General features: G+C 38.0%; 1 protein-coding gene across 2 annotated transcripts in view; it reads left to right on the top strand.

The window, feature by feature from the left end:
• The window catches only part of SYNE1 (spectrin repeat containing nuclear envelope protein 1), a 230,181-nt gene extending 209,062 nt beyond the window's left edge, over positions 1 to 21,119 (top strand). The window contains exons 131-143 of one of the 2 annotated variants that reach the window (XM_088537041.1): positions 865 to 1,047; positions 1,455 to 1,592; positions 2,303 to 2,494; positions 3,369 to 3,699; positions 5,775 to 5,917; positions 6,817 to 6,943; positions 7,593 to 7,804; positions 9,342 to 9,542; positions 9,879 to 10,007; positions 10,500 to 10,712; positions 11,697 to 11,789; positions 13,592 to 13,650; positions 20,326 to 21,119. In XM_088537041.1, the coding sequence (XP_088393167.1) occupies positions 865 to 1,047; positions 1,455 to 1,592; positions 2,303 to 2,494; positions 3,369 to 3,699; positions 5,775 to 5,917; positions 6,817 to 6,943; positions 7,593 to 7,804; positions 9,342 to 9,542; positions 9,879 to 10,007; positions 10,500 to 10,712; positions 11,697 to 11,789; positions 13,592 to 13,650; positions 20,326 to 20,569 (2,265 nt within the window). In that variant the 3' untranslated portion in view covers positions 20,570 to 21,119. The remainder of the gene's footprint in view (positions 1 to 864; positions 1,048 to 1,454; positions 1,593 to 2,302; positions 2,495 to 3,368; positions 3,700 to 5,774; positions 5,918 to 6,816; positions 6,944 to 7,592; positions 7,805 to 9,341; positions 9,543 to 9,878; positions 10,008 to 10,499; positions 10,713 to 11,696; positions 11,790 to 13,591; positions 13,651 to 20,325) is intronic. The other variant, XM_088537040.1, reaches the window with a different exon arrangement.
• Positions 21,120 to 21,491: the final 372 nt, after the last annotated feature.

A 21,491-nucleotide genomic window follows, 5' to 3' on the forward strand; every position in this document is an offset into this window, starting at 1 on the left:
ATTATAGAGAGATCTGTTTAAAAAGTCTTTTTTTTTCTTTTTGATTGTTTTTCTGTTCTTGTGACAGCATAAAAACAAGTACTTTTTTAAAGATTAGTTAAATGAACTCCCTTACAACATGCTTTCTCTGCCTTGCTTTGTGATTGCTAGTCACAGCATTAAACTGAAGGGCTAAGCCACGTATTGTTTCTGCTCTCCAGCTGAATGGCTGAGCCTTTTGTAACAGTAGAGGCACTGAAAGTGCGAGGCGCAAACACACACATGTAAGTTGGTGTGGTTATTAGTGGCATTTTCTTCCCATATAAAATTAGGGCAAAACTTACTTACCAATATGCCAGATGAACATCTTCAACACCATTTTTCACCGTTTTCTGTAAATCTCAGAATAAGCAATTCAATTTCTTAAATCTACTCAATGTTCATACTATAGTGGATTCAGCATGTGTAGGGAAATCCAACAAAACCATAGGAATCTTGACTTTATTTTTTTAATCAGTTTCATAGTTCATTTTTTTTTGTTCCCATTCTCAAATACAAGAACATAAGATTGAGGAGAAAGGCCATTCTCTCTTTTTGGAAGGTGTTTTTAGTCCTTAGAACAAGTATTCTTGTTGCAGTACGTCCCTTAATGAACTATGTTAGTTTCGTAAACTTTTTTTTGTGTCCTCATTCTAATCAGGAGGGAACCTTTCATTCATATAATCCATAGTAGATGTCAGCATCCCTCATGGAGTCTAGTTATCCCCTAAAGATGAGCCAATACAGGCCTGAATGTAGAAGTAGAATCATGATATGGGGAGAAGCCTCTTATTTTTCCTGATTTCAGTAAAATTCTCATGATGTCTTTTACTGATCCTCCTTTAGGCTTTCCAGAGACAAGTGCATGAAAATCTGACTCAGCTGGAGCTGATTAATAAGCAGTATCGCCGCTTGGCCCGCGAGAACCGCACTGACTCCGAATGCAGCCTCAAGCAGATGGTCCATGAAGGAAACCAGAGATGGGACAACCTACAAAAGAGAGTTACTTCCATCCTGCGCAGGCTAAAAGTAATTTTTCCATTTCCAAGACCTTTGCTTTCACTACTATCATTTATGAGTAACAGTAGTCCAGGAGCTTCAGCTTCAGTATGTTTGCACGTTTCTTAGAGAGATTTTTCTGCATTTAGACACAGTAAGGAGCTTATCTGTTCACTTTTCTGAGTAGTCAAAATAGGAGATCTGTAAGGACATACCCAGTGACCTCTGTGACAGTGAATACTGTCCTAACTTGTACAAAACTGCAGACAATGTTAATGAAAAGGCAGCCTTAGAAAGCATGGAGGAGATGAAAGAAGGTGTACTGAGTTCAGATTAGATTTGGAAGGCACGAAAGCTATTCTCCAGAGAAACAAAAAACTATTTCTGTTTTTTGGGGGGTTGCCCGATCACTTCATACCCCTCATCTTTTCCCCTAGCATTTTATTGGCCAGCGTGAGGAATTTGAGACAGCACGTGACAGCATCCTGGTATGGCTAACAGAGATGGACCTGCAGCTGACCAACATCGAACATTTCTCAGAGTGCGATGTCCAAGCAAAGATAAAGCAACTTAAGGTAAAAAAAAAAAAAAAGATTGCATAGAAATTAAATGAGGGAAGAGAGAAGTGAGGAAAAAAAATACTAGTGGGAGAGGGGAAAAATATAAGAAACATCACACAAAAATGCAGCCAGATACAATGCCTTGCTTGCAGGCTGAGATTTCACCCTCAGAGCTTTTAGGGTATGCCAGGTTTCAAAAGGCCATTTTCTACCAAAGTGAGAGAGCTTTGTTCTATAACAAATTTTCAGAAAGCAGGGGAGATGGACTCTGTTCGCTGATTAACAGGGGAAATCTCAGTAAATCTGTCAAGCCTCCATTATTCTACCACATAACAATTTCTATATTTAGCAACTATTTTTGCATCCAAAAAAAAAAAAGCATTATTTTGGAGAAGAAAAGGTGAAATGTGAAACACACTGTTATCCAAAATTCCAGCATGCTGGCTTTAGCATCTCTGTCCATTGTAGACATTTGGTCATGGGCATGTCTTGTTTAGAGAACGGTTTTATTTCCAAATAAAACAAATAAAGAATGAGATGGTAAACCATCAAGTATCACTATTTTTGACTAGAAAGGCTGTTTGAGGAATGTTAAGCTTATTTTCAGATTATTGCTCTTTACAGAATATTTATATCAATCTCTATTGCTGAAAAATACTAGAACTCAAATCCTTGATACCCTTTAATATTGATTTCATTAATATAACTTTTTTTTTTTAATGCAGGCTTTCCAACAAGAAATTTCACTGAACAACAGCAAAATTGACCAGACAATTGCACAGGGTGAGCAACTAATTGAGAAAAGTGAACCCATGGATGCAGCTGTCATTGAAGAAGATCTCGATGAACTGCGTCGTTACTGTCAAGAAGTCTTTGGCCGTGTGGAACGCTACCACAAGAAACTGATCCGCCTTCCTGTGTGTAAACTTCCATACATGAGTATATTTTTTGTTTATTTGTTTTTATTGCCATTTTGCAAATGTAAGAACTGAAAACTGGGAGAGAGAAAGATGTTGGAGTGCACTAATATGCAACTGCTGACACCTTCCAAAAATTCCGTAGTTTTAGTTTTGTTATATACTTGACCATTTGTGTCTCTTTGTTATATGCTATTTATGTCTTGTTCAGAGAGCAAACTCACCAGATCCAAAATATTAGTACATCATCATGCAAGTCTATGCAAATTGGAGTTTTATAAACTTATTCTTAAGGGTGACAGTGAAGTACTAGTGATAAGAACATCTCCCTGCTCTTATCAGATAGTTTCATTAGCAGATTATTGAGTTTTGTTTTATTTAAAAACCAAAAATGCTAGAGTGATTCTTCCCTTGCATAACTGACAGATACTTGTTTCCAGAGTTGAACATGCAGCCAAAGATCAGAGAGCAAATTTTTTTTGTAGCTCAGATCCTACTGCAGGAAAGGAGAAAAAAAAAATTCACAATGTGAAAGAATTTAATGACCACAATAAAGGTCACTTATGTGTCTTGCTTCCATAAGGTTTCTTTAACTCATTGTCTGTATTGTAAGTTGCATCAGTATAAAGTCTGGAGCCTGTACTGTGCCTTAGCAATTAGGATAACCTGACATTACAAACATTCTTATTTGTTTTGGTATTTGAATTTTTTACTGCATCTGAAAATAAGAAGAGAGAAGTGCGAAAGCGGGGTACAAAATGGAAAGCCCATCACTCTCACTGTCATCTAGTGGCACTTTTATTTCCTTGACCCTGGATGAGCGTGCAGTGTTTCTGCATGTTGCGTTGATCGGTTCTGTTTGTGTTACTTCTAGCTGACCGATGACGAACACGACCTCTCTGACAGAGAGGTGGATCTGGATGAGTCAGCAGATCTCTCTGACATACACTGGCATGACAAGGCTGCGGACAGCATTCTGTCCCCGCGCCTTGCCTCCAACATCTCGCTGCCCCTCGCCCAGACGGTGAGAAGCGAGCGGTCGGGGCGGGATACCCCTGCGAGCGTGGACTCCATTTCCCTGGAGTGGGATCATGACTACGACCTCAGTCGAGACCTGGAAACCGCTGTTTCACGGGCACTGCACTCTGAGGAAGAAGAAGGACAAGACAAAGACTTCTACCTTGCAGGAGCAGCTGGTGTAGCAGGTACAGTGGCAAAATCTGTGTCCTATTGTCTTTTAGTAAAATATTGCTTGTGTGACCGCTTTGCCAAGGAGTTCATGGAAAAAATATTTTAAATAGCCTCTGAAGATCTTAAATAGCTTTCCCTAAGTGATCCCACTGGCCTTCTGACCTTAGAAAAAGTGCTGGATATATTCCTGCTTGACTGCAGCCTTGGAATATCACAGAGGCATATGTGATATGACAGGGAATTGGCTGTGTCTCTGTGGCTGTGGTCTGCCAGATGAGATATGTCATCTGTAGTAGTAATGCCTAATGCATTATTCTGACTAGAAGGAACTATACTGGATACAGGAAGAAGCATAAAAGAATCAAATGAAGAAATTCTGGGGGAGCCTAGACCACAAACGAGACCAAATTATGAAGTGCTTAAATAAATCTTAACTCATTCCTTAGCCCAGCAAGACTCAAGTGTTTTAGCAACTCTGAGCTTAACCTGCGGTAGGATCTCAGGTCTTGCTCTCTTAGGAAGATACAAATCCTTTTTAAGTGTGTCTACTTTGTGTACTAGATGTTGTGAGTGAAGGTGCCCAAATACATCTTATTCTGCAGGAAGACTTAGTGCTATATAATTCTCTGATCTCACGGATGTCTTTTCGTTTTCAGGTCATTGCTTTGTTCTGAAAAGAGTCATGTTTGCTTTGATTTTAAGGCATTTTTAGTAGGCTCTCTGTGCCTCACTCTTAATCCTTTTTACTTCTTCAAAAAGAGTATTGCTATTAGAACGATTTATATATTCCATCTGAGGAAAAGGACTCCTTTTGTGAGGAGACAGCCATGGCTGAGCTGTCAACTTACGCTGTGCTTTAATCTTTTCAGATGCAGAGATCCCTGAAATTCTTGAGGCCTATCAGCCTCACGGAAAACACACAGTGATAATACTCAAAGAAAACACACTCAGAAAAATCTCTGGTAGGCATCAAAAAAAGACTAAGCGTAGCCCAGAAGCAAATACTGCAGTCCACAAGCATAACATCTTTATCTTCCCTTAGCATCTGCCATGCTTTTCTCAACTTATAAAGTAAATATTTCTTATGTGGTGGCACTGGCATATAAATATAGAAGTATCCTGCTTTACTACTATTTTTAAAAGTATTAGGTGCATGGATGAAACAGCGAAGTTTAAAACGTTTAAGATGCTTGGCTACCACCTTGGCTAGCCAGACTAAGCAGAGCAGTGCTTTGCTCAAACTGACTCACATTTGCTAAAATTTTCTTGAGTCCCTTAACAGGACTGAGTACTTTGCTACTTCTCTGAGAGAAGAGTGATACCTAAAGATTAAGTCAGACAGAAAAGATAATGAGCAAAACCTGATTATTCAAATGTACGTTTTTTTTCATAGACACAACTTGAATTATTAATTATATGTAAACTTTTGGGCTAGTTGTTGTCTCAAGATCTTCAAAAACATTACTAGGAGTTCCGAACTGCTTGGATGAACAGAGCATAATCCACCTATGAAGTAACTTTCAGATATCTATTCAGATAAATATAGTATCAGTAACTTTCAGATATCTACTATTTTTGTCAAATCCTTAACCGGGAAAACACTCTAAATACCTTTTTTTTTAGTCAAAGCTTGATATAAATATAATCTTTTCATCAAAATTCTAGGTCAAAATTCTACTTTTTGTCTCTGTAATACAGAGAAGTAATGCAAAGAGAAATAATAAGAAGAAATCACATTTTAACACAGATCATAAGGCAGGAATTCAGGATACAAGGCTGCTAGAGAGTGTTTGAAAAGAAGCAATGGCCTCTCCAAAATGTCTGTGGATAGCATACAATTTATCAAGAATTGTGCCCTTCAGAATGCATTGCAAGCTACTTTTGGTAGCACAGTTTTTGATACAATCATCTGTCCTCTGGAAGATTGCTAACCCCCTCTTAATGTAGTTAATTATCAGTTTGTTTTCACATTTACCCTCTCATACTGCTGTAATCACGCTTTTCCTTTACTGTCTAATCTAACAAGTGCTGGTTCTGAAAAAAATCTGGAACACTTAAATGTCAGTCACTATTTTTGTTTCTGGTATAGGAGAACCTGGTGCCCTGGAAACACATATTCGGCAGCTGGACAAGGCCTTGGACACCAGCCGTTTCCAAATACAGCAAACAGAAAACATCATCCGCAGCAAGACACCTACAGGATCAGAGCTGGATTCCAGTTACAAAGGATATGTGCGTGTTCTTGAGTCTCATCGCATGCTCACAAAACTGAAAATCACTGTTTTTTAGGCATGGTGATGTATTTTGGAACACAAGTCAAATCAGTACTCCATGCTTAGATTTGCTATTGAGAGAAATATAGCTGTTGCAACAAAGCAATTAGATATTATTGCTCATCAGACTTACTCACATGGTTGCTACCCTTAATCACATGCTATTGTTGTTTATGTTGTTAGTGTGTTTACAATAGAATAAGATTACAGGGACATGACTCTAGGGAGTTTATTTTCCTATTACATTTTTGAAGATGTCCAAAAGGACTTTCTCACACACACGTTTTTATCCATTTAAAGATCCATTTATTCATTTAAAGAAAACACCCTTGTTTAAATTCCTCTGGTTTTAAAAGCAGGTTTTATAGCCTGATACACAGTATTTGTTTTACAGATGAATTGTAAACATTTATTGTGTAACCGATGTTGCATATAGGGAATCTGAAATTAAAAAGCTTTCTCAAAGAGGTTTCCTGGAAATAAAGTTTTTCTATAAGTTATTCTGAACATTTCATTCCAGATAGAATTGAAAGATTAGTTGAAAGATAATATTTTCAAACTACTGTATTATTTGCTTTAGCACATCTTCTAGTGCTAATATCATGTTTAGAAGAAAATCACGTACAGATATTCCTTCTTGCTCCAGTGGTTGCTACAGTGACAACCAAGTTATTTCCGTTTAGTCTGAACGTATGCTTTAAGCTTCCAAATAAGTTTTGCTGTCAGTATCACTGCAGACTGTTAAAGGAATAGACTTTATCTTCCTGCTTGAACTTACTTTTGCAAATTTCTGGAAATTGCTTTAATTCTGTACAGTGCACATTGAGGTGATCTTTTTTGTTTCTTATTTTAACACAGATGAAACTACTAGGTGAGTGCAGTGGAAGCATAGACTCAGTAAAAAGGCTTGGATATAAACTAAAGGAGGAAGAAGAAAAGTTATCTGGACTCATTAACCTGAACAGTACTGAAACGCAAACAGCTGGTAAGATCTAGAGAAGGACTCTGTTCTGTTTAATGTCTGTTAGATCACTGTATATAAGTCAGAAAGTGTTCCTTGCATGTGCCTTCTAAAGGCAGTGGGCATACAAGTGCAATTTAAGAATTCTTTTATGTCATGAAATATTACCCTAAGCCTATGGGCGAATCCCTGTACATGCACTCTGTTTTTGTGTTCAGCTGATAAGTTTTAAGCATTTGCTGCAGAACAGGTGGCTTGCACTACGAAAGCCTGAATTTCTGCAAAGACAATGTCTCCATTCTCACCTTCGTCAGTTATGCTATCAGTACAGTCTATTTTATTCTTAGATTTTTTTTGTCTTTTATTGATGTATTGATATAGCCTGTCCTTCTCTAAGTCATAGTATCTTCAGATAAATACCTTGAAGAAATAGTTACCAATTTTCTCAGTTTAAAGTCAGTATTTCTGTAATGCACCAATGGTAACTTATTCAGATTTTTCATTCTTTCTGTCCAAATTTTTTATTCTTCAAACTATCTTAGTTTTCTGCATGGTGTTTGAGCTTTCTGGGTTTTATGGGGTTTTTCTTTGTACTGCACAGGATTCAATGCTGATGCAATGCCGAGGCTCATTAATTTTTTTCCTTTGTTGAATTTTGTGTTTATTTTTCCAGGTGTAATTGACCGATGGGAATTAATCCAGGCCCAAGCTCTAAGCAAGGAGCTGAGAATGAAACAGAACCTTCAGCAATGGCAACAGTTCAACTCCGACCTCAATAGCATTTGGGCTTGGCTGGGAGAAACTGAAGAGGAGCTGGAGAAACTCCGCCGTCTTGATCTCAGCACGGACATACAAACTATCGAGCTCAGGATTAAGAAACTGAAAGTGAGATTTTTTTCCCCTCTGAGTTATCTTATAAGCATACCTCAGTGCAATCCATGTTAGAGAGGTAGCCCATAGGTACTGTTGGCTTGCTCCATGCCAAATCACAGAATCACACACATAGGCAACTAGAACTGATAACTGAAGAAAGCAACTGGAAAAGTGATATTATAATTGAAGTTATGGGCAGAAAAATATACCACTAGCATTTGTTACAGAATCCAAGTGCATTTTTGAAAAATATATATATATTATGTAACTAATTCCAGAATGCACAGATAGTTGTTAAGGTCAGCTGAACTAATGAAGGGAAGAGAGGGGAAAAAGCCAATTAAAAAAAATCCTGTAGACAAACTTGTATTACTTTTTTAAAGAAGTAGATCACAGGGACCTATTGCTTTGTATGAAGGAAGGAGAGAGAGAGAGTGCCCAGAAGAGCTGTAGCCTACCTGCTGATGGCACCTAGAACAACATCAAGTTTATGAGTAGAAAAAATTTGGTGTCCTTTGCAACATTGCCTTCTTCTGTGATATGAGATGTATCATGGCTTGAACACTGCTGTTGGAGTATCTCCTGTGTATTTTACTGCTACAAGGTCTCCAAATGTGGTGCTCCACAACTTCACATTCACTTATTTGCATATTATAACCTTGGGCACAAAAATGTGGAGCCAATGTCAAAATGCACTGTGCTCCATGCTAGGAATGAGGTGGACAGACAGTAAAACACAGTTTCCGGCAGTGATCCATCTAAAGCATATTAATGCTGATCTCCACTGGAATCTAAATATAGCTGCCATAAGTAGTACAAAGGTCACTGTGACATGGGGCTTTTAAGTAAATGCTGTAAACTAGGTGGAAAAGGGGACATTTCATAAGAATCATGTTCTTATCTCACCCACTCTTGGAAAGCCCATTAGTGCCCTCCAAACCAAAAGAGGTGGGGTTTCTTTTGTGGCTTCCAGTGTAAACAAATCAGAGTTTTTATACATGTCCTGCTTCTATAAATTGGAGTAAGTTGTTTATATTCTTTTTGTGTTTTATTTTCCCTCAGTAAAAGCTTTTATTTTAAAATACTGTTGACAGCAGTTTCAACTTGCAAAACATGCTGCTTTTTATGTTTATCGGCAAAACTGAGAAGTGAGGGCAGAAGTTTTATTGTGAGCTATAGTAGGATTGCCCTACATCTTTCCTGGGCCATCCCTGTCTTTAAAATATTTGAAGCATGAGCCAGTTCTTCTGATCTTTAAAATGCAGCTATGACTTCAGGCTTTTAAGATTTTAAAAGTTTAATTGGCTTGTCCTAGTTTATGTTCACAGTAAAATTTTAATAGATGTTAAAGAGTGGACATTTGTGGTGTGATATCAAAGTTACCACAGAAATCCCATGTCCAAAGCAAAGGCAGTGTTACAGTAAGGTAACGTATCTAGTTACTGATGGCAAATCACTGCGTTCTCTTTGGTGCCTGCTCTATTTGGTTCTTCTGGCAGTCTCATATCCTCCCTTTCTTCCCCGCATCCCACTTTGTCTTATCATCTAGGAGCTGCAGAAAGCAATTGATAACCGCAAGGCGATCATCTTATCCATCAATCTGTGCAGCTCAGAATTCACTCAGTCTGACAGCGAAGAGAGCAAGACTCTTCAAGAGCGCCTGTGTCAGATGAACAAGCGCTGGGAACGTGTGTGCCGTATGATTGAAGAGTGGCGCTGCTCGTTGCAGGATGCCTTAATGCAGTGCCAGGTCTGTATTGCACTTTTTTGAAATTATCGGCATCCCACATACCAAGGATGCAATCTATATCGTCATCTGGTGTGCTTGTTATCCAAGCTGAAACTTGCCCATATGAGCTGAAATACAGCTTTGGTAAAATGATATCGGAAGGGCCTACTTCTGTTACCTGAAGCATGTGTTTCAGGCTGAAGGTTTTCTCAACATGTCATACATGGAATAGTGTTCCAATCTACTATTCTGCACTTCCTTATAAGATATTTAGCCAGTAGGACCCATCATAAAATAAACTGAAATCCTAAATCTGACTGGAATTTTCTGTTACATTACATCACTCCTTGCTTACAGGATTTCCATGAAATGAGCCATGGGTTGCTGCTCTGGCTAGAGAATATTGACAGAAGGAAGAATGAGATTGTGCCTATCAATCCAAGCCTGGACTCAGAAACTCTGCAAGATCATAACCGACTTCTAATGGTAGGGCTATAATCACTCGCCTCTCACAACATCTGAGAACAGCCAATCAGATTTACCTTTTTTTTGAGGACTGGTGTTGTATGTCGTGTGCTGACACACAATGGTGAGGCTAAGGGTCAGGAACTAAATTAACTAATTTAATGCCAATCACTCCTGTAAGTATCAAAACTCAATTTAAAAACAACTAGGCTTCCATCCATCTTGTCATTTTATTGTGTTTGGTGTTCTGGAAAGTCTGTCTTTGGTGGAAATTTGCTGAGCATCAGGAATGTTAAACAATTACAGAATGAACTACGAGCTGTTCCTCAAATTTCTAGTGAAGAGTTCGAAGTTCTGGTTACATTTTTCTCAGGATTAGATATTGTTATTGCTTCCCCTTTCTTTATCCTTTCCATTTCATTGATTTCAGAAGTCTATGTTTGTGAATTCTAGCTTTTTTCCGTTGCAAAAATAATTTCAATAAAAATCTTTTGGTGCTTGCTTTGGCAATAGCAAATCAAACGTGAACTACAGGAGTCTCAGTTGAAGGTGGCATCACTGCAAGATATGTCCTGCCAATTGCTAGTCCATGCTGAAGGCAAGGACTGCCTTGAAGCCAAAGAAAAGGTTCATGTCATTGGAAATAGACTGAAGCTTCTTTTGAAAGAGGTTACACGGCACATAAAAGATCTAGAGAAAGTTCTCGACATTTCGGGTAGTCAACTGGTAAGTCATCTTTTTATTCCTTGGCATCTGTTAGGCACACATTTTACATTCATTTGTCTTTCTCTGATCAGTGCCTTGTTTGTCTGTTTGCAGTACTTACCAAGTCTTGTAATCTTGAATATTGTGAAGTAATATTGCACTTCATAATACAAACATCTCCCTTGTGATGTGTTTGTTTTCCTTTTTATTCGGTTTGTGGCATTTTTTGTTTGTTTTTTTTTTTGGTAGAGCAAGAGGAATTGAGCATCTTAATTTGTTTATATTGGCCTTACTGATTTGATCAATGTATATGAAATAATTATTCTAGTTTCTGGATCAAAAATTGGTAATGTGTCAATTTTCCTTTGAAAGGAAGACGATGCTCACTCACTCTGCTGTAAGAAAAGATGTAACATGCATCATTTAATAGATCAAAATATCTCTCATTGTGCTTTCTGAGCTTTAAACTGGATTCCAAATAATTATTTTGTACCTCAGAGTATTTGAGAGGTAGTTGTGTACATATTTTCACTGATTGTAAACTAAAGATTTCAGCATTCACCATTGGTCTCCACCTCCACCATTTTTTTTTCCCATGTCTTGGACTAACCCAGTTTATAAAGCATGAGATCTCAGCTCCTTGCTTCTACTAATGTTTTTTGCCTGCATTATTAAAATCTTGGTAGTACCCACCTTTAGGAGCAACTGTACAGCAACTATTTTTTCACTCTTCTAACTTTGCCAGAAAATGCTTCATCTAAAGCAGTTTTGTTTTAACTACTTGTTTGCTTTTCTTCTCCATCAGGGCTATCTGAGAAGACATGCAGTGGTCTAATCTAAAAGTTTTTTGACAAAATTTAACTGTTTTACTTTCTTGGGAATTAACTTTACCGGTATTTCAATTTCAGTTTTGGGGGGGTTCTCTTGAGTTTCTTTGATTTTTTTTTTTTTTTTTTTTTTACCTGATCATTTGGTTTTCTGAGATCTATTTCTCCTAAATTTTAGGATTTGTCCTCATGGTCCTCTGCTGATGAATTGGACACCTCAGGTTCAGTGAGTCCTGCATCTGGAAGAAGCACTCCAAGCAGACAGAAAACGGTAATTTCCTGCCCTGTGCCTTCTGCCACCACCTGGGTGGGAACTCTAGACCTAAAACTCTAGTTTTAGCCAGCTGAAAGGCCCACATTCTCACTTGATAGGAAAGGAAACGGTATAAACTAAGGGAAAAAAAAAACCAAAAAACAAAAACAGCTGCTTTCCCCAATCCTGCTGCATATCCCATCCTGCATGAAATTGGAATTGGTAAATATTCTATAAAACCAGGGCTGTCAGTGTGGTTGGTTTACCATGAAATGGCATGTTGTGTCTCTTGTATTTTGCTCTAGTGATGGCAGCATCCCAAAGTCTGGTCTTGTCTGCTATAATCAGTTCTCCATTCTGTTTGGCCTTCTCTTCAGAGCCTTCATCAAGAATCTCAATAAGTATTTCTTCTTCATTTCTGATGAAGGTTACAGATAGTCTTATTGGGACTTTGGATGAACGGCTAGCTAGAGCTGAAGGGCATAAAGCATTATTGGAAACAGGTAGTTGAACAGGACCTAATCAATGGGTATAAGACAGCAACTCTGGTGTTGTCTGTTTACATCGCTGGCACAAAATTCAAGATTTGTAGCAATACATGCCTAATACTTAACACTTCCGTGCTCTGAGCCCAGAATAAAACTTTTTTTTTTTCTTTTTCTGCAACATTATTGGTTAGCTTACTTTTTTTTTCTTTAGTTCTTAAAATAATCAATTTTTTCCATTTGCACTTTTTGTAAAGCCTCTGAATTCTGTCTTGATAAACTTTATGGCTCTTGAAATTGATTTTTCTTTTTTTACATTCACTAGTTTCCTTTTAGATGCTAGTATTAGAATGTAAAGGAATACTGGCTTTTCGAAGGGAGAAAGAGTATAAAACTGAATAATTTTCTGAGGTCAATGCTTCTATCTTAAATTTAGAGTTAAATTATACTAATAAAAACTGTGATATCACAAAAGATTTGACTGGAGGACTCCTGATCATTGCAGGAAATGGAGAAGTATCTTACTATAAAAAACCTTTGGCTAAAGAATGAGTAGAATTGTAATAGGCTTCATGTTAACATTTTAATATGCATTTGTCTAACTCTAATACCTTAGTGTTTTTGTACATGAGTCCTTTTTTTATTATTTTTGTCCATGATGTATATGATTCCTTGGGGTCTGGTTTTCAAACATACGGGTTTTTTTCGAACCCCCATTTCAGAGACTGAAATGATATTGTTTAGAATTTCAGTGTCAAATATACCAATGCTCAATAAATAAGTACTAATACCAAAAATCCAATCAGACTGATAATCATCTAGCTGTATCAAATGTTCTAGAAAAATGTTGTGAGTACAGGAATGCACCAACAGTTATTTGATCTTAAAAATTGTGGGGGAGGGAGATTTAGAAGAGGCCAGGCTTCTAAAAGGAGATACCTGGACCTTTATTTTTTGTCTTGAGAATACTAATTTTACTGCAATTGCATTTTAAAATATTTATATTTTCCCATATTTGGTTCAGTTTCTATTACAATGAACAAATTATTCAAGCTAAATTTATAGTGATTTTTTTTTAATACAGAGCTACTGTATGTAAATGTAATGACTAAAAAGATTATTTCCAAGTTCAATGTGTGTATTCCAATCACTTCCATATTTAATTAAATGCAAAGAAAAGCCAGTTTCCTTGGTTCATGGGTATTGGTCACTTCATTTTATTTACTTTTTTTATGTTTCCTTTGCTGCACTTTTAATTTAATTTCATCAGTAGCTTGTCTTTATTTGCCTGGACTGAACATTCTTCTTTCTTTACCCCCTGTTCATTGCAAACAGCCACGGGGCAAATGTAGTCTCTCACAGCCTGGACCCTCTGTCAGCAGTCCACATAGCAGGTACCTAATTCTCCTGGTTTCTGCACTCTGTTCTAGAACCACAAGAGGATGATGAAAATTGGCCGTGTTGGCTATCTGTCCCCACCGACTCTGTCAGGTGGCCACAATTTAAACAAGTCCGAAAACTTTCCTTTGTTATTAGTTTGGCAAAAGTCAGTCAAAATTACTTCAAATTATTTGTTAACAGAATACTGGTTAACCCTTGGAATATGCAGCTTTGGCATCTCTGGAAGTAAATTAACATTTATTTTTGGTACTCCTGATCACTGTGAGCGTGTGTTTGCAGTCAGGATGCTTACTGATCATTTCATTTTGGCCTAATTTAGCAGAAATACCAGCAGATTCATGGCAAACACTTTTTATCATCCTCTTTACCTCTAGATAGTAAATTAAGGCACATAATAGGCCAATACTATATTCTAGAATTCACAAAACCCACAGATCTGGATGAGACATAATAACATCCCTTTCCTTTCCTTTTTTTTTTTTTTTTCTCTCCCCTCCTTTGAAACGTTCTGTTCAGTTTGTGGGTTTTCAGCACTTATAACTTGAAATTAAAAGTCAGAAAAAGTCAGGTATTTAAAATTTGCAGTCCCCTCCCCTTCCTCTCCCTCCCCATCAGAAGACCTGCAGTATAACGTGCTAACATTGCCATGGCTCTGGCGAGGTGCTCGCGTCCCGCATCGCCCTGGACGCAGCACTGCCCCATCTCTGTGTGACCAGTAGAGAGCAGACCTGCAGCTACAGCTTTTTGCTTTCCACCTTGTCTCCAGCAACCTGTCATCCCGCAGCTAACAGTGCTTCTGCATTCTCTGTCCTTGTCACTGTGATGTGTGTCCCTTCACTCTGTCACTGATCAGTTCACTAGCCTGCAGAGTTATGAAATAATTAAAAAGAAAAAAGTAAGTGAATGGGTATACCTGTGCCCATTACGTGTGAAGCAGAAGTCCTTTGCTATTCCAGTATCTTATGTGTTGCAACAAGAACCTAAAATAATCAGAAAGTGTGAAGAAATAGCTTTGTTGTTGTAAATCCTAAATCTTATTTCTTCTCTTATAGCAAAAATGAAATAATTTATTTTTAAAACAACTTCTGTTACATGTTTGGGTTCAAAAGAGAGCAACACTGGCTTTAATATCAATCAATAACATTAATCAATAATCAAGCAGTCAAAACATACCTTAAGTGTATTTTTTTTGGTAAGCAAAATCAAGGGATTTTTTTTGAAAAATTGCTCTCAAATATGAATGAAATAAAAAAAAAGAAGTGCCTACGGTATAGATGTTTACGTAAACACTTAAAAATTATACAGTGTAGCAGTTGTAAGGTAGAGAATATTCTTCACTGCTTCCACTAATGATGATAAGCTGCCTTGTTTATGGGATTCTCTTTTGGAGGAGGGGGGTAACAATTAAAACACATAGGGTGTAGGTGACGTGCACTCCATCCTTCTGTTTGATGGACAATGAGAATTAATTTTTCCAACTCCAGCCTGCTCTAAAGCTTGCCATTCTGTTTCTTACAGGGAATGGGAAAGGGGAGGAGTGGGGCTTTACTCTGTAGCCGTTAACAGCTAAGAGGCATGGAGGATGTCTTGGATAGATAAGCATGCTTGCACTATCAACGTTGCACTCAAAAAATATATTGTGTGTGCTCTTCCACTCTCCTGTACGTTCAGACCACCGCTGCCAACCTTTTGAGAGGGTTTCTGGTCACAGGTGTGAGCAGCTGGCTGAGGGTGCAGCTAGCACTGCTTTGCAGCTTGGAGATCAGCCTCTCTTGCAGCAGTGGCATTGGTGCGGCACCTTTCACATCAAGTCCTTCCAGCACTGTTTATTAACACATCTTGTAGCAGTACAACACAATGTTCAATTTGTCATTCAGACAAGCATGGAATACGAATGACTCACTGCTGAATAGGAAACTTAATCAAATGCGCAAGCCAGACAGGTTGTGGTTGATGTATAATGCGGTTTTAACTGATAAAGCAGTACAAGCTGTCACTGTGTTCTTTAATATTTTGACATGCCTCTGATCAGAGTACTTTGTGTTTGATCTTGCACTGGATCAGCAAACCCTGTTAGAGTTTAGTATACAGGAGGACTAAAGTCAATTTTAAAATGTTTGTCGTGTAGGAGGTTGTGGAATAAAGTTCATTTAAAAATGAGGACAGTGTTTTGTGTATAATAAGCTTGATATCACTTTGTCTTCCCCACTGTCATAGCAAAAAGATGAGCATATCCCATGTGATGCTAAGGTATAACCTTTAACCAGGATATTACATTGTGGGTTTCATTAAATACACAGTCAGGATTATTAGCAATGATGTGTTAAGTAGGAAAGGCAAATCCAAGAAGCACCTTCCCTTCCTTCATCAGTTTAACAGAGCTCTCATAAATGCACACCTGGATCTGTGCCTGTGGGTTTTTTGAAGTGATTAAAATGTTAAAAAGATTAAAATAATTGTTCAATTTGCTCAAGGGTGTTTACATTGTCTCTCTTGAGCAGCTTTATTCAAGTCTTGGCGCCACAGTGCCAACCTCCATTTCCTGCTCTCTCCAAGTCTCCCCCAAATCATTAGTGGATCAGTAAAGGCTGCTCGTCGTTCCTGGAGCAAGGCAGTCCTCAGCACTCCTTTTGGTTTTGGACACATAATGACAGTCATTGCCACAAAGTGGTTTGAAGATGAGGATTGTGCTTGGATCACCAGGGTTGTACTCCCAGGTCTGCCCAGCTCTCTCACTTAGAACTTGTTGCTTTAACTTCATATTTAACTGCCTGTAAAATTGATATGTTCATCTTTAATTAAGCCAGATTTGGGATTGGGGTGATACAATGGTGAGAGGCAGAGAGAGAAGTGTTGTGAGGACACAGCCAAGGGAGGTAGCTTCTAGAGAGACCAAAGTCACCAGGAGGAGTCACTGCGTGCTGTCACCTGCAGAATGGCATATGGTCTCCTTCATAACTTCAGCAGGCTCCATCTTAAGCTCTTAGAAGCAATGGGGGCCAAAAGTATGCTGGAAACTTAATTTCTCTGCCTATGAGAAAATACAGTCATTTCCACCTTGAGTATGTTCATGGTTAGATATAATCATTTGTTCTTGTGCCAATTATCCCTTTTATCTAAACAGCTGTTTTCCCTCCCTTGTATCTGTTCTGCACTATTTTAGAACGTTTTTCTTTGATAATCTCAGCTCTTTACCTGCTTTTCTAGGAGAATACCACATTCTTTTGACTCATTTAAGCCTGTATGTATTTGAATTCATCTTTCAGAAGCATGGTAACCAAAATAATGCAAACTGCTCCACTAGTGCCTTACAGAACTTCATTAACACAACGTCCTTTTCTCTTCTGGAAGTCTTAAACTGAAATATATCTTGAAATCACTTTTGTTCCTCTTCACAGCTATATTACATTAATGGCTCATGGCTATCCTGGGTAACTGCTGTAGATTTTTCTCTTCATTATCAGCAGCATATCAATTCCTCAATTTCTAGCAGAATTTATTACTGTCTTAAACTTTGTAAGCTACTTCCTAAACCTATTTCTGATCTTTGGCATCAACCACTTCTTTCTACGTGATAAGCCAGACCTATTTTGTGTTTGGAACAACTTCCAACTTCTGTCATCATACAAATTAAATTTGCTGTTCTTGTACTTTGTGCCTTAGAGTTTTCATAAAGTTATTAAATCAAGACTGATCCTTGATGAACTCTAGTAGTAGTATCCAAGTAGCCCAGCAGCCTGTAGTCTGTGTTTCATTAGTCACTTCCTTCCCCGCTAACTCACCGTGTTTATTTCTGTCAGCTCATCTCGAATGATAAATTCTTCTGTTATAATCTTTCAGATGTTTACTGCGATCCAAATAGATTACTTCAACCTTATTTTCCTTGTCAAAAAAAAAAAATCGGTCATCTGTAAATGAAAGTACTTATGTGAGCTGGAATTAAAGTTCAATTTGCCCATCTGATGTATTGGCTGATAAATTAGCTTCTTCTCTCTTGACATGCCTAGGAAAAGTTCCAATTTCACTGACATTACAGCCCCCCAAATCTTTGTAGGTTCATTTATGAAATTTCTTGACATGAAGAAGCTGCAGTTGGTCCGGTTTGCAGCTGCGCCCACCCCTTTATCTAGATAGTGGGAATGGTGTATGAGCTGAGTAACAGGTGGCCTTGCTTCTTTCTCTCCTAAACAGCTGCTAGTCCAACAAATAATGGAGCAGTCAGAAGAGAGAAAGCAAGAGATGCAAGCTAAAGAAAAATAAATTACATTTTTCCCCCAAATAGTGTGTGGTACTTTAGCTTTCCCTTTTCCTGCTGCAGTAAATAACAGTTCTGCCATATGTTAATAGTGAGCCTTTTTAGTTAACAATCTATGTTTTTAACCACCTCTTCTTATCAAATCCATTAAAGACTTTAAGCTGAGCATTCCTTTTTTCAGCCAATTACATCTATTATACAGGAGTATGTGAAAAAGAGTGGCAGTATAGCACTTGAACTTTTTAGTACTCACCCTCTGAAGATTTTCATAATGTTTGTTACTTTCTGTCGTTTTAGAAACTATTGTTCAACACTCTGCCTCACTGAAGAAAAGGTGTCTTAAAACACTTTTCCATGAGCCGTCACAATTTCTGAAAGAAAATTTATTATGTTCCCTGTTGAGAGCAGCTATGCAGTTTGCATATAATTTGACTCTTTTAGTAAACATGAAACAAAAATTGCTGGACTGTGCTACCACATCCATAGGAAAAGAAAAGGATAATTAAGCAATACTTTGATTCTGCTTGTTAGAAATTTCCCCTCAGACACCCAGTGCTACCCAAGAGTAAGTTTTTGTTAATCAAGAAAATTTGGACTTCTCTGATTATCAAACGCTTACCAGCTTCAGAAGTATAGTGGGTTTTGATTGGGATTAACAAGACTTGCACAAAGAGAGCCATGTAAATAGGTGGACTGTGCAATCAAATGCTTGGAAGGTAATTAAGCACTCCATGTTCCCTTTGTTCCTACCTCAGCCCATTAACTTCCTGTCTTGGCACTCATGGACAGAAGTCCCGACCTAATTGAACTTTAATATGGAATGCTCTGATGCTATTAAATGTGCCATATCCTTTCAGTATGTTCTTTATAATTAATACATGATCTTAACATAATGCAAGAATAAGCAGCTTTCCAGCCGGGCTCTAATAATGTGGTTTCAAACAACATGCAGTCTTTCAATTTAATCATCACTCCTTCCTGGTATATTTTGGTCAAGTTAATCATTTAGCATACTTGAGTGCTTATGTATCTGTTGGTTATCTTGGTAAACTGTCTGATTTTCCTGAGGTCTTTTTAATGGGATGATACACTTGTATGAGCAGGCCAGTAGAAACAGCCTATAGCTGTGGAAATATTCTTTTTCATACCATCTTGGGTAGGGAACCCTTGACAAACTTAGCATGGTTTTGAAGATGACATTTTGAGTTTTTTGCATGCTTTCTCATACAGATTCAGATTTATCTGGGAGAAAGGAGGGAAAGCACAAAGGAATGGCATGAAGGAGACACAAAGGAATCTATATCTACCTATTTGCTTTTCTGGGGGACCATATGGAGTATTTTCCCACATCTTAAAGTTGGACTCGATCTACATTTACATCCATTGTTATCTCTTTAACCTTAGCAAACCATGTTTTGGACTTCATAACTGTAGTTGTCATACAGATGTTTTATAGCATCTACCTTGTCTAAAACAAAATTGATAACATAAAATCTTAATGGAAGAGTTCTTGATGCGAATGACTTGAAGCCTCTAAATTCTTTTTTGAGGGAGGGTGGCTAATGCACAGTACTTTTTCATGACATTGAATTAGAACACTCAGAACACACTGTAATTTACAAAATCTCTCTTTTTAGTGATCCACTTATGTCAAAACACTCACTAGAGTTAAGAGTTTCAGTCAAAAGCAGAAAGGTGAAATTTGCATCCTTATCCTATATGAAAAAGTAGATTGGATTTCTGTGCTTGATTTGAAGTGCCCCTTCATAAATGTTTGCCTTAGGTCTCACCTTCCCCATAGACATGTAGCATACGTTATTTCATGGCAGCTCTTTATAGGCGCAAAGGGGAGAATTACTCAAAATGTGAGGACATCCAGACAATTAAGTAGATTTAAACTGCTGATCCAGTGCAAAATTCAGAATACATTGTACTTTGTAGAAAATCAGTCCCCATCACCTGAACATTGGTATATTAATTAATTGAATATTGGATGTTACTGAAGCACATTCGATTGTGCTATTCCAAATGAAATGAATTTGTTAACTTCTGCAAACCAAATGTTGTTTTGGTTTGCAATTTAAACAAGGAAGCTTCCTTTTTAGAGAGTTTATAAGGAACACAAGCAATGCGTAGGGCACACCTTTTGTTTTCCTCTTCTCAAGAGCACAGTGCTTGGAAAATCTTTCCCATAGCTGAGAAAGAGGCTGTGCTGTCACAGAGACCTTGGGATCTTTTTGGTCTAGTTTAGGAAAACAGAGTTTCTTAAGATGAGGAAGTACGTGTTCAGTGAAAACTACCTCTTGCTGTTTGTCAACCAAGACCCGTATTAACTCTAAAGCAACCACTGAGGGAAGCAACACCCACACCAGTAATGTCTGAGTTTGTTCTCCTGTTGATCTTCCTTCTTCAGGTCCAAAAGAGGTGGCTTCGATTCCTGCCCTTCTGAGGCCGAGCCAGAGTATCAGCACCCCAAGTCGCTCTTCTTTAGGGTGCTCCGTGCGGCTCTGCCCTTTCAGTTCTTCCTGCTGCTCCTGCTCGGGCTGGCGTGCCTGGTGCCCATGACCCAGGAGGACTACAGCTGCGCTCTGGCCAACAACTTTGCCCGATCTTTCCACCCCATGCTCAAATATACTAACGGCCCCCCTCCCTTATAGAGCTGTGAGAAGGAGGGGGGCCTTACTGGGGAGGGAGGGTTGGTTGGGGGTCAAAGCCTGTTTAAAAGTGTTACAACATTCAGTGGTGCAGCTTTAGCTTAGCTGCTGTGTTTCCATCATTCTCTACTGGCGTTCAGCTAATAACGCATCCTCTTATTGGTATCAAGCTGCGCAACGTGTTACCTGCGCTGCATTGCTTCAGTGCTTGCATCCGTGGCACGAAGGACGATGTGAAAACAGTCTTTCTGTCCAGCATTCTGGATCTTTTAACCTCTCTGTATCCAGATATGCCCTGTACTATGCATAGCCAAGGACCTTATAGTCCTTGTAGACCCTTTCTGTGCTGCTCTAGATGAGCTATTAGCCACCAGTTGTTAAATTCCTTCTCAATATCTACAGTATACAAAATAACCAGCATTAAAGAAATTTTAGAGCATTTGTAACATACAATTTTAAAGGGTCTTGTATGGCAATGTATTATTTCTCTTGGTTTCTGTTTTGGGCATGGTGTTCTAACCTTTGCTTTGGATGCACAAGCTGTAAATCTGAGGAGCACTTTTTTAAGGTTTAAAAAATTGATGTAATAAATAAGATCTTGAAAGGTTTTATGAGGAAAAATGTTGAATGTCAAGTTGAAAAACAAAGAACCTATTTATGTATGTACAGTTTGCTAAGCCAAGTTTTGTTTGTATTGATTTCTTCGCATTTATTATAGATACCATAAAATATTTTGTCTATGTGCTTTTTAATAACAACTCTGAAAACCTCTGAGTTTAGAATGAGCTATTTATGGTAGAAAAAAATTCCACCAGTAAAAATGCTGCAGTTCTAAAAAAGCTCTAAAAATAAAAAAAATGCTGTAAAAACTTAACAATATCAACTATATGTGGGAACAAGAAGATTTTGCAAACTTCTTAACAAA

Source organism: Tinamus guttatus, unplaced genomic scaffold (assembly GCF_059628265.1).
Source record: "Tinamus guttatus ecotype Peru unplaced genomic scaffold, ASM5962826v1 Tinamus_guttatus_pri_ptg000716l, whole genome shotgun sequence".
NCBI classification, from domain to species: Eukaryota; Metazoa; Chordata; class Aves; order Tinamiformes; family Tinamidae; genus Tinamus; species Tinamus guttatus.